Below are 17,954 nucleotides of genomic sequence, written 5' to 3'. Positions count from 1 at the left end.
GGTAGGCATTTCACCATATACACCAAACCCATGTGACGCATTGAAATGTGGCCTAAGCATACCTATTTACCACAGCCTGGTGACAACTTACATGTGACATCTCCCCAACTTGCTTTTTGCTTCCCTCTTTTCTTCTGCCAAGCTGTGACTACCTGACTTACAGAGCTTACCTCCCTCCAAGACTTACTTAATCAATTCCAATGGACCATGACTATCTATTTTACTATCATTTTATTTTACCTTATTTTTTATTTTTTTGAGATGAAGTCTCGCCCTGTCTTGCCCAGGCTGGAGTGCAGTGGCGCGATCTCGGCTTACTGCAGCCTCTGCCTCCCAGGTTCAAGCGATTCTCCTGTCTCAGCCTCCGAGTAGCTGGGACTACAGGCGTGTGCCACCATGCCCAGCTAATTTTGTATTTTTAGTAGAGACAGAGTTTCACCATGTTGGCCAGGTTGGTCTCAAACTCCTGATGTCTGGCGATCCACTCACCTCGGCCTCCCAAAGTGCTGGGACTACAGGCGTGAGTCATTGTGCCTGGTCTATTTTAGCATCATTTTAAAACCATTATTCAGATGTTCTTGGTCTACCTCCCCCATAAGGTAATTAACTTCCCAGAAGAAGAAACAGTGTTTTCTTTAGGGTTTACATTTACGTGACTCCTAATAAAGATCGCTAACACAGGAGATGCTCAAATCGTTTCATAATAATGTGAGATCACCTTTACTATTGCTCTGGCCTCCCAGAGATCATATTCTTACCATCATCGGTAAGAGTGTCCCCCTAAAATTCATAATTTGAAACTTAATTTCCAGTGCAGTGGTGGTAGGAAGTGGGACATCTGGGAGATGCTTAGGTCATGAGGACAGAGAGCGTGTTTGTTCCTTCCACCCTCTTTGAAACAGAGACTGGGCCCTCACTAGACACTGAATCTGCTGGCCACTTGACCTTGAACTTCCCAGCCCCTAAAACTGTGAGCAATACGTTTCTGTTTATAGAAGACTCAGTCTAAAGTATTTTGTTACAGCACAAATGGACCAAGACAGGTGGCCATCTCCTTCCACCAGCAAGCACGGTTTTACAGGTGGACCTTCTTCTTGTGCCTGGCCTCTGTAAGATCTGTGACTGACAGCACAGCTTCCCCGGGGAACAAAGACATGATTCAACAGCAATAACATCTACAGCCTTGAACCTGTCATTCTTGAGATCTCAATAACTCAGGAAAGCAACCACAGCCAGACTGTACCTAAAACTAATAACCATGGATGGAGGAAAAAGCTGTCTGGTTAAAACAGCTTCTTGGCTTTGGGGTTGTTTTTATTGTTTTTGAGACAGGGTCTTGCTCTGCCACCCAGGCTGGACACGATCATGGCTCACTGCAGCCTCAGCCTCTTGGGCTCATGCGATCCTCCCACATCAGCCTCCCAAGTAACTGGGACTAAAGGTGTGCACCACCACACCAGCTTTTTAAAAATTTTTTTGTACAGACAGGATCTCCCTATGTTTTCCAGATTGGTCTCAAACTCTTGGGCTCAAGTAATCCTCCCATCTCGGCCTCTTACAGTGCTGGGATTATAGGCATGAGCCACTGCACCTGGCCAGCTTCTTAGCTTTGAATGATGTCTTTCCTCTAGGACTTTACCGGCAAAAAGAAAGATGCTGAGGAACCACAGGAAGCTGTGGGGTCACTGATTAGACCATAGATCCCTTTCATATCCTACATGTGTCTTGGCAGTGGCAGCGACCTATCCTATTTTATATCAGCCTCTGGAAACATACACAACTTTTCACCTGTGGCTAGTGAGCTCAGACTTCATGAAATCCATTTATGGACCTCTAAGGGTCCCCAGCAGCAGGCTAGCCCTCCAACCCAATGCAGTTTCTAGTAGCCAAAGGGGCAGGGCAGGCTTACTTATGATGACCTCACTCGCAGCATGTGTGCCTCCATCAGACTGCACCCCATTCGGTCCCCCTCTACAGTTTTACTCCTGTGTCCTTCAGAGACAGCCTACCCCTCCCACCCACACTCACTCATGCCACACTCCCTAATAAGAAAGAAAGAGGGCAAAACAAACAGATGGAAAACTGCTGAGAAGCACTTTCAGGAATCTTGCCCTAACATTTGGCACCTAGAGTTGATGAGAGTGTGAAGAAACAAACACTAGTATACATGACTGGTGGGATGGTACACTGGGCTAGCCCTTTTGGGGATGATGCAGCAAAATGTACCAACCCCCTTTAAAATATGCCAAAACCCCATCATCCAGCAACTTACTCCTTAAAAGCGATTCTCATTATAAAATCACATGTGCACAAATTTCTATGTAAGCTACTTTTTCAGTACAGTATTACTCAGAATAGTGAGCAATTGAAAATAACTTAAAGGCCCAACAAAAACGATCCACGAAATTATAGCCATGTGAGAAAACACTACACAGTCTTTAAATATAACGATTTTGTTGTTGTTGTTGTTTTTTCTGAGACAAGGTCTCTCTCTGTCAGACTGGAATGCACTGGCACAATCACAGCTCACCTCAGTCCTAAATTCCCAGGCTCAGGTGATCCTCCCACCTCAACCCCCTACCCGAGTAGCTGGGACTTCCCACCTCAGCCTCCCACCAGAGTAGCTGGGACTACAGGTACACACTACCACGCCCAGCTAATTTTTTTGTATTTTTTGTAGAGACAGGGTTTTGCCATGTTGTCCAGGCTGGTATCAATCTCCTGGGCTCAAATGATCCTCCCGCCTTGGCCTCCCAAAATGTTGGGATTACAGGAGTGAGCCAGCACACCTGGCTAAATACTGTGTTTTAAGAGAATATTTAACAACATGGAAAAGTCTTCATAAGTCAGTAACCTGTTTTCCTTCCCACTTGACGTATTTGTACGATCCAAGTTCTGCTTTTAAAATATACGTATTGCTTACTGCATATATAAAATATAATATTTTATATATATTTATATGCAGATATAAAAAATATATCTTAAAGCAACATATACACACATAATTATAGAAAAATACTCAAATTATACATGCCAAAATTATGGTTGTATAAAAGATGATTCTTTTTTATAGTATAGTAATAAAAATAACAACTAACTCTCATATACCACTTATTATGGGCCAAGCAGTGGTCTAAGAACTAAGCATGCATTAACTCATTTAATAATTAGCATTGCTATGAGGGAGGCACTATTATCACCACTGCACAGATTAGGAAACTGAGGCAAAAAAAGTCAAGTGAGTATACTTGTCACACTGCTACTAAATGGTAGAACCAGAATTTGTAGCACTTAAAAGTGCAGGCTCTGAGGCTCAAATATCTGGGCTGATGGTGAGAATTTAATGACCCAATACACGTAAAGCACCATGCCCAGCACATAGCAAGTATTCAATAAATGTTACTGATTTTAAGTATTTTTCTTTATTTTTCAGATTTTATACAATGGATATCTATTGTATTAATACTTTTAATGTGGGAGAAATCAATAGTTTTAGCTTTAAAAAAACTCCCCCAAACTATGCAGACATAATACTCTCTATTCATGATCTTACTTCTTTTGCCAGCTACTGGCCAGGAAATTTTAAATAACCTGCATTCTTTGTTCCTGACTAGACCTTAATTAAATTAGATCCAATGGAGTTTTTAAATTTTTCTACATCGGAAATTTGAGTGGATTATCAAATGGCAAGGGTGAACTGATATTGTCACCAGGAAATCTGTATGGACTTGTTCCATTTCTCTGCTCCTGGTCTTGAGGACGAAAAAATGGCTTTAGACAAAAGATGACCACAGTCAGCTTTCCTTAGCCTGTGAAGCGAAATCCATTATTTCAGCTGAAAAAATGAGAAAAGGCTTTCATTATACATTATATTCTATAAATTGGCTCCTTCACCTCGGCTCCTGTGATATAAAGTTTTTTAAGAAATGTATTCTTCCAGATGGAAAGGTGTGAAGGAACAAAGAAAGAATCAATTCTTGACAGGCAGGTCAGCAGTGCTTGGCTGGAGTCACCATGATTTGCAAAATTGCAAGGAAACTTGGGACTAAAAAGTAACTTAAAAAACTGGGGGCAGTGGAGAGAGGGGACTTTCTATAGGTCCATAGGGCCTCCTTATTCGACTAAAACCATTAAAAAAACAAACCATAATTCCCCATTTTAACCCTTCCAACTCAGGATTTCATAGCTGGCCAGGGTTTGGAAGACATGCCTACGGTCATGTAGTCCAGCCTGCAGCTGATGCTGACTCCCTTCCTGAAGTAAGTTACAGCAATGCTCCTGATTAGATCCATGGTTTAGAAATGCACGAAATCAATGACTTTAGAAATCCAAAGCTTCTGATGGCCCAAAGCACAAAGCACACACATCTGTTTTCTACTTGGATTTTCCATTATAAAAATGGATTTATATTAAGACACAAAAAAGCAGCAAGTTCTTAAGGAATTATTATCTGAAAGAATTTATGTCTGGCTTCAGCCATCACACTGAAGGTAATCTGTACCAACTCAATTTCTATCTTTCAGGGATAAACATTTAATTTTCCTAAGACTCCAAGGAAGCAGACAGCAACTCTCCAGTGCTGAACTGAGAAGAGCTCCGGGCTCTTTCTCAGCTGGATTCTTAAAGAGTGATGCTGCAATTTAGGCTTCATTTTCATCATCTGCAAAATGGAGTTAAGACTGCAGTGTTTACAAAGCAAGGGGATAATCACCCACCAGGCAGGATTCTAGGCAACCGGCACTATCCTTATGTACTTTTTTTTTTTTTGAAAAGGAGTCTCACTCTGTCGCCCAAGCTGGAGTGCAGTGGCGCGATCTCAGCTCACTGCAAGCTCCGCTTCCCAGGTTCACATCATTCTCCTGCCTCAACCTCCCAAGTAGCTGGGACCACAGGCGCCCGCCACCATGCTCGGCTAATTTTTTGTATTTTTAGTAGAGACAGGGTTTCACTGTGTTAGCCAGGACGGTCTCGATCTCCTGACCTTGTGATCCACCCACCTCGGCCTACCAAAGTGCTGGGACTACAGGCGTGAGCCACCGCGCCCGGCCCCTTATGTACTTTTCCACAACCAAAAGGGAGTTGTGGCTCCATTTCTAAGCAAGAAAATATGAAAATATCCCCCAAAATACCGGATTTGTATAGCTACCTAAAGTTATGAAACACCCAACATTCTTAAGTTCCATGGTACTTCCTAGTTAATTTCATAGCATCACCAACAAGCTCAGAAATCAAACTTTCAGGTGGCATCTGAAACCGTCTTTGAAAAGAGCCACTCCCTTTACCTGAAGAACTATACAAGTTGGCGGAAGTTTACAAAATGCTTTCAAATCTTGTTGCACTAAGTACAAAATTTCTACTGTTTTCTTTTTTCCTTTTTGGCCATACTACACAATTCACAGTTGTGTTTTAACAAGCTAATGTGCTTTTCCTCCTTAATTCAAATGCCCACTAATTGCTTCTTCAGGTGTCTACCTTGGCTGTTCTGGAACTGGTTCAGGAGGTGAACCAGGTATTGGTGAGGGTGTTCTCTGGGGAATCTCACGAAACACTAACAAACTTACTTCCATCTCACACACACAAGGAACAACTTTGCTGGCAAAAAAAAAATAACCTTTTATAAATATTCAGATCTTTGCATCTAAAAATATTGCATGTCTCAATTTTTCCATTAATATATTTGCTATACCAGTTCATTTGTTTTGTCTGGTAGAGTTCACCAGTAGACAAAAGTTATTGTTTAAGAAAAAGTTATAAGAAAAAACTTCAAATTGAGAAAAAATATTTTACTCATTGCATTTTTATCTCTAAAAATAAACAAAAGAGCACCAAGATTGATTTTAGTGACAAAGCCTCCTGGTTTTACTCATGGTTCCACTGAAATATAATCTGGGAACACTGGTCTCTACGTTCACATCAATGTTGTTTAACTTTGTTTGAAAACTTCACAGTAAAGAGATGATGCCTGCTCACTTACTCCAGACCATCCAGATTATTACATGTAATACAGCATAAATTCAATACAGCTTGACATTTTGCCAGTGCATCCTCTATCCTGCCGTTTCTTAAAAGTTATCAATGAATCTTGCTCATCACATGGTAAAATAACATGAAAAACATGCATTCTGTCTCTTGTCATTCTTACTTATTTTGTAACCTCCCAGAAGGCTGCGATCTATATCTAAATATCTTTATATGGGGTAATATCAAGCCCAGCTAATGCTTCATGATGTTGAAAACTATCAATGACTGTTATTTTCTTGGTAATACAAATTACAAGGTTTTATCTAAGAGGACAGAAACAGAGCTGGTGTAGATTATAGCACTTAGCACAGTATGACACTAAAGACAGAAATAAAATAAAAGTGTTTGAAAAGATAAAACCATCATAGTGAAAAGAGTCCTAAAATATAGGGGCAAGAGGCTTGGTTCCAACCTCAGCTCTGCGGTGGAGCAGCTGAGAGACCCTGGCAAACTGCAATCTCTGTGAGCCTCAGTTTCCCTCTCTGTAAAAGGGGGCTGCCAACTTCCTGCTAACCATAAATGCCTGTAATAGGGATTTAAAAGGTTAGGAGGATTTGAAAACTCTATTTTGTTATATGAATGTTGACTTATTATTTTGACTAACACAAATGACACAGTATGGTTAAAGGATTAACATATGTATCAAATATGTTAGGACTAATTTTCTAACAACTGTTACTAGACTGAGGCATTCTCAAAATATAGTAGACATAATTTCCACATTCTTTGAGAGATTCGGAATATTGATCACCACCCTGCTGTTGCCTTTGCTTATCTTTATGGCCATCCATCAACAGCGACCTATACAAGTATAAAACCACAAATTAATAAGGGATTTTTTCAAAACCGACTTAGGTAGGCTGAGGAATGAAATGGACTTGCTCTTCTTGCTTAGAGAAGAGGGAAAAGGTTACAGAAAGGAAAGCTCAGAGAACGCCGGGTCATTTTCAAGGGCCCCTCATGGAAAGGAACGCCTAGACACGTCTGCTTCCAAATCCGTCTCCAGCCCTGGACTCACAGTTTTGTCCATGGTGGTCATTTCCTTGGCTGCAGCATCCAGGGCAGCTCTGGTCCTGGCATTGATCCGTCCTGGGGCAATCACCACTATCTTGCGCTGCTTGGCAGGCAGCTGGGAAAGGACGTCAGACTTCAGGCGCCGCAGCATGACCGCTTCCTCCAGCAGAAGCTTCAGCTCTCCCAGGTTGGAGGAACCTGAGTAGTCCCACCCCCAAGGCATCTGCAGAGAACAAGACAGCGACAGCCCCGTGAGGCTCCTTTCAGGCCCAGTCCAACAGGGATGTGGGATCCTAGGAGGTCCCTCTTCTCACAACCACCCCTGGCTTAGCTCAGAGAATTTCAAGTGACTTATAGGGACAAATAAACCCCCAGTAAAACAAAGGAGAAACGGAAAGGAAAAGAGAGAAAAAGTCAGGAATGAGGTGAACAAAAAACACCTATCACGGCATTCTACAATTTGGCAGTGAGCTTTCTTTTCCAGCAGCAAATGCCGGAAGTCAAGCAATTGCATGTCCATTTTATTAAAAAACAAACAAAAAACTTGGCTTGTCTGACTATTCCTGTACACTAAATACTAAATCTTCCCTATGGCTTATCCTACAGAGTCTGTTGCACAATGTAATAAAATAATGTCAGTAACATCTTTATTTGATGAGACTTATGGGGATTTAAAAAACTGTTGTTCCTCAGTATGGATTACACCAGCACAAACAAGTACAATATAATAAAAGTAATGCAGTGTTGTTGTTGATGGCAGCTGGGGTTGGCAGGAGGAGCCCACCATATAGGCTTCTGGCAGTCTGGCTGAGTGCCTAGGTAGTCCTTCATAAACATGGCCCCCCTTGTTGAGTAGCTCATGGGAGGCAGTGAGCTCAAATGTCCATTACCTGTCACACAGCTAGAGAAGACGTTACCGGCCAGGCACAGTGGCTCACACCTGTAATCCCAACACTTTGGGAGGCGGAGGCAGGCAGATCACTTGAGGTCAGGAGTTCGAGACAATCCTGGCCAACATGGCAAAACTCTATCTCTACTAAAAATACAAAAATTAGCTGGCGTGGCAGCGTGTGCCTGTAATCCCAGCTACTGGGGAGGCTGAGGCAGGAGAATTGCTTGAACCTGGGAGGCAGAGGTTGCAGTGAGCCAAGATGGCGTCACTGCACTCCAACCTGGGCAACAGACCAAGACTCTGTCTCAAAAAAAAAAAAAAAAAAAAGAAGACATTACCATTAAAAACCCTATCCTTCACCAATAATCTTACTGGAAATGGAACTGATTTCTATAATCTTGTAGAAAATCAGGGAGCTAGTGTGCCTGCTACTTTGTATTTTAAGGAGCTCATCTCCCCTCCTAGCTGATGAGCTAGTTACCTGAGGGTAGGGGCTAGGCTTTTCCATTATAGAGGGCTAGAGAGCCTAGCATAATAGTGGAGACAGAATAGGTGTCTCATAAACCTTTGCTAAATTGACAGAAGGAAGAGATGGTCAAAGGTGGAGGAATAAAATGTTGTAAAGCTGTTTCTTCTTTTTAAAAAATACTCTGAAATCAACTGCAAGTTCTCAGCAAATGCCTTCAGATAGTTAGTGGTTTGCAAATGAGCTCAGCATGAAGTTCTCTTTTCAGTGGTTTCTTAATGCATGAAGCTGGCAAAAAAAAATTAAAAAAAAAAAAAAAAAAAAGCAGCCCTGGCTTCTGGGTTGCATTAAATAAAAACCATGCTGAGAACAAGTGGATATCATAATTAGTTTGGATATTGCTATGGCTTAAATGTGTCTCCCAAATTTCACATGTTAGAAAAGTAATCCCCAAATTCATATGTTGATTGAACGTGGGGCCTTTGGGAGGTAATTAGGATTAGATAAGGTCATCATGGTGGGTCCCCCATGTTGGGACTGGTAGCTTTATAAGAAAAGGACCAGAGACCTGAGCTGACACATATGCTCTTGCTCTCTTCTCCATATGATGCCTTCTGCCATGTCATAAATATGAAGCAGCAAGAAGGCCCTCACTAGATGCCAGTGCCATGCTCTTGAACTTCCCAGTCTCCAGAACCATGAGCTAAATAAACCTCTATTCTTTATAAGTTACTTAGTCTATGGTATTTAGTTACAGCAACAGAAAACAGACTAAGACAGATATCGTGCTCCTAGGTTCTAATACTGTTAGCTCTTAATCTTGTAGGTTAAAACTTAGTAATACCAAATAATTTGTTACTTTTTTTTTTTTTTTTTTTTTTGAGACAGAGTCTTACTCTGTCACCCAGGCTGGAGTGCAGTGGCATGATCTTGCCTCACTGCAACCTCTGCCTCCTGGGTTCAAGCGAGTCTCGTGCCTCAGCCTCCAGAGTAGCTGGGACTACAGGTGTGTAACACTGCATGCGGCAAAGATTTTAAACTGGACTTTGGGATAGTCACAATCCAACAAGTTTTTATTGAAAAATTACCACATACCAGGCACTGGGCTAGGCTGAAAGGAGGATGTGAAGATGAGGAGGAAGGCATTCTTTGTTGTATTGGGGAGGTGTATCGAGAAGGCAGGAAAAGGAGAATTCAAAGTTAATGCCTTAGTTTCTGGCAGGAGAAACTACTGAGGAGATGCTGGCCTAAGATTGGGAACATAGGAAGGGACAGTTTGGGGAGGAAAGGCAATGAATTTTATCTTCAGCCCCTTTCATCACTAGCTGAACATTATTATGCCATGGGCCCAGATAGTCAAGAAAGAGAAGATCCTTTTTAGAAAGTGGACTGTTTGCAAATAGGACAGAAATCTAAATCACACATGAAGAGTTTTGAGGCACCATGAAAACTATATAGCATCAATCTAATCTGGATTGATCTACAGGGAAAATGAATTAAATATATGATTAAAGAAGTATATGGCTTTTAAACACATTTAACAATTGGGAAATTTCCTGCCTCAATAACCAGCTAAAAATAGTTTGCAATTAACTATGCTAAGCACTACAATTTACATTATAAGTACTTTGTTTGAGTGTAAGTGGATATTTTTAAAGTACTTGAAAACTTTTTTTCTTCTTTTAAAAATTTAAAAAATAAGGCAGACACTCTTGTTTATATCATGTATTTGCACAGCAAGGCTTTTCCCTCATAGATGGGTGGTCCCCTCATAGATGGCTTGTAGGGTAAGTTGCAGCCATTTCTCCAAAGTGTCAATACATTTGTGACTTGATCACAAAACAAGAATCCCTAAGGTCCGAATTAATGTGGTTTTAAAAACAAAGATTCCACGGCAATGCATTTGTGTTTATAGGGCTTCCTTGCCATTTTGGGAGAGCATTTTTGGGGTGCTGGCTATAGGTCCTGAGGTGCCTGTTCCACTGGCACTGCACTCACAGAGCCCACCCAAGGCATTTTGGGATCAGACTCCCCAGTCTATCTTTATCATTTTTTTTTCTTTTCTTTTGGCACAGGGAGGAATTTCCCACCTTTACTTCATATTCTTCCCATGCCAGGAGGAAGCCCTTACCCCCTCACCTACTTCTTCCCTCTGCCTGGGGCCTCAGCCTCACTCCTAGCTCACATCAGTGCCAGCATCTTCTCTAGGGCCAGCACTTGACATGGACTTTCCTTTTATAGCTCCAGCAGTGTGCCTCATGCAGAGCTGTGACCCTGAGCAAGAGGGCAGCCAGCTCTCAGAGCTCCACACACCTATATATCAGCCACTGGTCCCTTTACTGGAAAACGATGACTTTGGATCACCATAACCATTAAAACTAGACTGAAAGGGTAAGATGACCATTTTCCTCTTACCACTGAGGACATTCCAAAGCCATAGTAAGAAACAGAAGGACTGAAATCCATTTCCCTGGCCAGTGCTCTTCTGATCACATCATGGCCAGAGAGAAGGAAGAGAAAGGTAAGTGTCAAAATCAGGGTGAGAAATGGGTGGGCTGGGAGGGAAGAGATAATAAATACCCGCTTGGCATCACAGTAGCGAAGTCCAAAGGCATGAAACTGGGGGAAGAACGTTGGCTTGACTGCGATGATCTGTGTGTAGAGCTCTGCGGGCCGGGACATGGCTGGTGTGCCCGACAACAGGATCACCCTCTTGGCAACCTAACAGACAAACAACCAAAGGTGTTCTGAACACAGGGAGGAGCACACAGGAAATGTTCAAAATGCCCCAGTGACGGAGGAGCTGGATGCCCAGGGTGTGGCAAGAACCTAATGGCATTGCCAATGCAAGCAGTTAGATGGCATCTCCTTTTCTTTAAATCCTCCCTGCCTGCCCTCTGCTGAGCTCTATCTTAGTGCTTAACATATTACATTGAATTATAACTTTTCTGCCTCCCTTGTTAGATTGCAAGCCTCTTGAGATAAGGACTGGGCTGTATTCACCTTTATTTTCTGTAGCATATGCCTGACACCAAGTAACCAATAAATGTTCACTGTATGCTGCAAAAAAATTCACAAGGAAGCTAATTAGTATCCTAGGGAACACAGAGTAAACTCAAAGATTCCAGCATTGGACAGGAAGTGGGAGAAGACAGTGGCAGGTCTGAACTTCCTCCAGAGTGAATCTGTGACATGCAAGTTGAACTTAGATAATGACAATTACAATGAGCCCTCTCCCATTCCCAAGAGGAAGTGTCAGGGGTTGCCAATGTATACGTCTCCATGTGACTTCCTTTAAAGGAAAATAAGGCCTTTACTAACTCAGCTTCACAATGCTTCAAGCCTACCCTGACTCAGGCTCATTTTGCAGTTATTAATAATAAGAACCTTAAAAGGTGATACTTGGTTCCATTCTCCCTAAACAGCCCAGATCTGCAGCAGCCTGCTTAGCATGGGCAAGATGGGAAAAAATAGTTGGTCAACAGCAATGACAGATTCCAAGTTCCTCACTACCCAGACACCAATCTGACCCATGGGGATCAGACCTAAAGATCCCACCTCCTATTATTAAGATGGGAAAGACGGTGAGAAAAAAAAAAAAAGGAGACACTTCCTACTGTGTTAGAACACAGAATCACTACAAATTACTGGAGGTAAAATTCACTTCAGCTCTGGGAAGGGACCCTACCATGGAGCTCAGTAGTCTAGAAACAGCTTGTTAACCACTATAACCTTGAGTTAATGACAGTAATGCAAGGCAATTGCATGTAATAAATCACCTAGGACAATAAATTAGGTTTACAGATGGATACACTGCCTCATAAAAATAAATAAATAAAGGTGCAACAGTGAAAAGAAAAATCATTCTTTATAAATATACAATATATACAATTATCAAAACGCACTTATGCCCTCACAGCAATCGCCAATATCTAATTCCATTATGATGGGAGAGCTATGAATGTCTCCAGCTATAATTTTCCACAGTTCAATTACCTAAGCCTTCTAATTTCCTGCACGGTTTAAGGCAGACTCATTAAAATAACAATGAGCTGACGTTGGTAGCATCTCTTGCCTTGGCCTTAAGATCATTTCAATGAAAAAGGGAAAATGAAAAGTTTTATCAATAAGAGAAAATCTCCTCATCACCCCAAACCTATTCTGGGGATGGAGCCAGGGCAAAAACAGTTCATGGATCAGATGATGGAAATTAACTCCGGGGTCTTCTGTCAGATATTTATAGGATATAGTTAGTATTGAATCGCTTCTCCCATACACTGCCCAGACTAGAGAGTGATGGGAGCATTGCAAAGGGGTGTTTGTGGGCCTCAAAAAGGCAGAGGCAGCATTACAAAAAAAGAAAAAGACCAGCTTTGAAAAGAACCCAGAATGGCACCTGGTCTGTAATGGCGTGATTTGGCCTGCTCCCTGCTCAGTCCCCAACATGTGTGCATGTCATCACTATCACCCATAAGGGCTTTAACACATGCCCAGCTGCAAAGGTGTCATATGTCGCCCTCTACTTCTGAAAACTCCCAAATCTAGGAAAACATAAATCTGTAAAACTAAAGAAATCAACACTAAATTGAACAGTTTACAGTGAACTCCCATGGCTAAGGGAGAAAAGCAACACCTGAGAAATCTACGATATAACAACGTAAAAAAATACTTTCTGTGTGGTGTTAAAAAGATAATGTGATTCACATGTGCAGACACTGTTGGGGTCAGATGACCCTCAAAGACAGGCTTCGTTTCTTCTTGGGCTGGGGGTGGGAAAGTCCTGCAGAATAGGTTGAGTTAGTGTATATATATAATTCGCCACAGAGAGTTCAATGTAGTAATTGAAAGTGGATAAACTATACATAGTTGTAAAATTAAGAGCTGGCCGGGCATGGTGCTCACGCCTGTAGTCTCAGCACTTTGGGAGGCTGAGGCAGGCAGATTACTTGAGGTCAGGAGTTCGAGACGAGCCTGGCCAACATGGTGAAACCCTGCCTCTACTAAAAATACAAAATTAGCCAGGTGCAGTGGTGCACACCTGTAATCCCACTACTTGGGAGGCTGAGGCAGGAGAATCATTTCAGCAGGGGAGGCAGAGGTTGCAGTGACCTGAGATCATGCCATTGTACTCCAGCCTGGGTGACAAGAATGAAACTCCATCTCAAAAAAATGTAAAATAAAATAAAAAATAAAATTAAGAGCCAAGAGAATGTACTACTGTAGAGAAAAGAGCTGAAGTCCTAAGTTTATATAAGAAGCAGTCCAGAAATTCTTCATCACTTTATGTTATTTCTTTTTTTTTCCCCCAACTGAGCCAGTAACTCACTTTACTGAATTATTCTGATGGGCTGTAATATATTTCACCAAAACCCCAGACTAGGAAAACAAAGCTCAGTCCAGTCTTATACCCAGAATTATTCCTAATGGTACTCTAAATAAATTTACACAATACCATATATTCAACTTAGAAATAAGACATGAAGAAGGCAGGTAACATCAAAGAGAAGATCAAGTCCACACTGCTGGAAAGTCTCCATACTCAGTAACCCTGATGTGGCAGGGACATTGAAGCTGTGTTTTAATTAGTTCAGAGGTCATTATACAATCTTCAAAAATAAGGATAGTGGCAAGCATAGTCTGGGGACAAGTGACCAAAAGTACACAGATCAAGAATAAATGTGGGATCACAGTCACTATCCAAGGAGCAACAAAAGAGACACCTGTAGTTAAATCGAAAGTCTAAGAGCGAAAGGAAAAGCTCAACGTTCAGGAGAAACCCAGTGCTTGGAGTCAGGGAAGGAGACCGCAGGTGTATTCTTTACTCCTGAGTGGTGCCCCCGAAAACAAACCAGGCCAAACCAAGAAAACAGCATAATTATGGCCACTGCTGACTAGAGGCTGCCCTAAGCACTGGCAGAAGGCCACCTACCACTCAGTGATACTTTATGCATGGCCTCTGAATCTCTGGTCAGGTCCGCTTATTTCACATAAATGGTTCCCTCTAGGTTCTAGCCTATGTTCTAAAAGAGGCAAAGTTCTAGTCACAAATCTGAATAGTACTAACCTTAACTAAACCAATTTGCTATGATAACCATAATGCCTTCAAGCTAAATGAGTATTGTTGCTCTAACATAAATGAAATTTTAATGCCACATATAAAGCAGTTCTTGGGTAAGAACAGACAGAATGAAGACAGTGATTGCATGTACATTGGTCCAAAAATACCAAAATATTATAATGAGAATACATCGAATGGTATAATTATAGCTGATAAAAGTATGCCATTCCAAGCTTTTTTCTTTTCTTTCTTTTCTCTCTTTTTTTTTTTTTTTGAGACAGAGTATCACTCTGTCACCCAGGCTGGAGTGCAGTGACATGATCTCGGCTCACTGCAACCTCCACCTCCCAGGTTCGAGTGACCCTCCTGCCTCAGTCTCCCATATAGCTGGGATTATAGGTGCACACCACCATTCCCAGCTAATTTTGTAGAGATGGGTTTCACCATGTTGGCCAGGCCGTTCTCAAACTCTTAACCTCAAGTGATCTGCCCACCTCAGCTTCCCAAAGTGGTGGGATTATAGACATGAGCCACTGCGCCTGGCCTAAGGTAGATTTTTTTTACTCTGGAAAAGACAGTCTATTTTACCATAGGTTTCAAACTCTAATAATTTCCTTTTTAAGTCTGATTATGTAATGAAAGTGAGGAAACAAATGAGAATGGTCGGACCCCAGGGGACTTCTATAGCCTCATCACACTCGGGGAGAAAACGGCATCTGCCAGCTGACACGGCTCTCCCCTCTGGCCTGATAGGCAGTAAGCTATCTCAGACACAGAGGGATTGCATTTTCTACTCTCCACGTCTCTATCATATGAAAAAATTGTCATTGCAATATTGCATGTAATAGCTGCTATTTGGTTACAAATCCATCAAAAGAGAACAGACGATACATATTATGATACATTTATCCAATAGAATGCTATTTGCAAGAATGCGGTAGAAGTCATTTGGAACCATATGGAATGATTTTCAAGATACATTATTAAGGGGATAAAGACAAGTGTAAAACAATGGTGGTAAAACACTCTAAGGAGGCAGAAAGGAAACACACATTCGTACTTCCATAGATGCAGGCTGTTCTATGGAAGTAAACCTGAAAACTGGTAACTATAGCTGCCTTTGGGGAAAGAGACTGGGGACGAGGGATCCAGAGGGGTTGAAAGACTTACTTTTCACTGTCCATCCTTTTGTATCATTTGAATTTTTTTTTTGAGACACAGTCTAGCTCTGATGCCCAGGCTGGAGTGCGATCTCGGCTCAGGGTAACCTCCACCTCCCAGGTTCAAGTGATTCTCCCGCCTCAGCCTCCCGAGTAGCTGGGATTACAGGCGGGTGCCAGCACGCCCGGCTAATGTTTGTATTTTTAGTAGAGATGGGGTTTCGCCATTTTGGCCAGGCTGATCTCAAACTCCTGACCTCAGGTGATCCTCCTGCTACAGACCTCCCAAAGCGTTAAGATTACAGGCATGAGCCACTGCGCCTGGCCCCATTTGAATTTATCATCTATTTAAACTACTTTAATTACAAAGGAAAAAGAAAAAAGCCTTATACATTTTAGCTACTATCTCATCCAGCCAATGAACAGAGATATAAAAAGTACTCTCTACTTACAGAAAAAAGAAACAGCTGCTTATTAGGAAAGAATGGTAGGAATCTGGCAGCCTTTGCCTTTTAAAAATTTTTAATTTTGTTATTATACTAGTTTAACAATAAAAGCCAGTGTAAACAAAAGACAACTAAACTAAACCAAAAAACCCCCCACACACACCTCACTGTTCAAAAGAGTGCCGATAATCCTGAGGGCTGGAGTCACGTGGGGAAAAAAAGCCTCTGACTGAAGACTGAATGGGAGTGAAGACTGTTATGCCTGGCCAGACTGGACTTCAGAGGCCTCCCCCAAAAAGGTCAAATGAAAACTGACCTGGCAATTCTGATTGTAGGAATTTGTCCTAATAGGATAAATATGCAAGGTACATGTAGATGATGTTCACTTGCAGAATTATTTATAACAGCAACAATGGAAAACAACCACATATCTGACACTGAGGATTAAATTATGGGATGTGTCTCTACTATGTAAATGCTCCATAGTTATTGAAAAATGATGATCTTGCCCAATAACTGACATGCTGGAAAAATAAGCTGTTAACAGTGGCTTTTTCTGTTGCAGGGATTAACGGTAATTTTAACTTTGTTCTTTTTAGCTTCTATCATGTCTACTTTCATATATTTATATATAAAAATAGATCTACCTCATTTAGGATTAGTAGCCACAGCAAACAGTACTGTGGGGGACGAAAAAGGTCACATTTCCCAGGGGATGGTGACACCAGTTTCTTACAATCTAACACGTCCTCTCTCTGCTGACTCAAAGGCCACATTTTCTAGACACGATCTGGCCCTGCTATCCAACGAACTGTATGATTTAATCTAAATACCTCATTATGCCTATTTGCTGAAAATATGCTCGTAATATTAATTATCAGAATATAGTTCTAAGAGATGTTCACATTAGAGGAACAATCAAGTGGTATTAAATTAGGTCCTTATGTGGCTTTTCAAAGACATACTTTACTTTCTCCTAACTACCTTATTATTCCAAAAACATTTAGATTCATCTCCTTATTTAGATTGGTGGTTCTCCATGGGGTTGGGGTAGGGCAAGGTGGGTAGAGAGTGATTTGTCCTCCTTCAGAGGACATTCGGTAGCATCTGGAGACAATTTTGGTTGTCATGACTGGGGAGGAACTGCTGGCATCTAGTGGGTAGAGGCCACGGATGCTGCTAAACATCCTAAAATGCACAGGACAGCCCCCCAACAACAGAGTCACCAGCCCAAAATGTCAACAGTGCCAAGGTTGAGACTCCAATCTAGATGAAAATACAATAGACAGAGATGAAAGGTTCGGTTAACAGAATAGCACAGAATGCTCCATCCCATTCCTTCACCCCAGTCCTGCCACAGTCCAGCATTACATGAAGTTAATGTTGCAGAAGAGTGTGGCCTCAAGACACCTTCATAAACACAGGCCATGTTCGTGGGGTTATTTTAAAATATTAATTCAACCAAGTTCTACAGCAAATGCAGAGTAGTACATATTAGTTAGCAGTTTAAAGATTTATTTTAAACCTGTCACTTTGAAACATCCTCAAGATATTAAAGAGGTATACGCTGCTTCCAAAGGTCTGGATGAGAAGCACACATTTCAGAAACCACTATCTGGCTCAGCTTACCCAGCCAGGCAATGCTACATTAACAAGTGGTTGCTAAGAAGCTTTCACATTGTATCTTTAATGATAGAATCTATCTATTGTGCAATTTCTTTTGTCTAAACAATCAGGAGTAAAGATTTAATTTAGTTATGGCTGAAATACTGAAACCATAATACCAAAGCCTATTTTTTTTCCTACAGAAAGCATATTAAAGCCTCCCAAAAGAAAGGTCACCAACCTAGGAAAAACATTTTATTTAAGTGTGTCCATCAACAGCTCTCGGCATATA

At 41.5% G+C, this 17,954-nt stretch overlaps 1 protein-coding gene across 4 annotated transcripts in view; it reads right to left on the bottom strand.

The window, feature by feature from the left end:
- The window catches only part of SMARCAL1 (SWI/SNF related, matrix associated, actin dependent regulator of chromatin, subfamily a like 1), a 67,006-nt gene that overhangs the window by 19,736 nt on the left and 29,316 nt on the right, over positions 1-17,954 (bottom strand). For all 4 annotated transcript variants that reach the window (XM_077957520.1, XM_077957521.1, XM_028831093.2 and 1 more), the window contains exons 11-12: positions 10,974-11,114; positions 7,040-7,258 (exon numbers count right to left, since the gene is read on the bottom strand). In XM_077957520.1, the coding sequence (XP_077813646.1) occupies positions 7,040-7,258; positions 10,974-11,114 (360 nt within the window). The remainder of the gene's footprint in view (positions 1-7,039; positions 7,259-10,973; positions 11,115-17,954) is intronic.

The sequence above is a fragment of the Macaca mulatta genome, chromosome 12 (assembly GCF_049350105.2).
Source record: "Macaca mulatta isolate MMU2019108-1 chromosome 12, T2T-MMU8v2.0, whole genome shotgun sequence".
In the NCBI taxonomy this organism is placed as follows: Eukaryota; Metazoa; Chordata; class Mammalia; order Primates; family Cercopithecidae; genus Macaca; species Macaca mulatta.
Note: the sequence above shows the minus strand (reverse complement) of the source record. Positions and strands in the feature narration are given on the sequence as shown.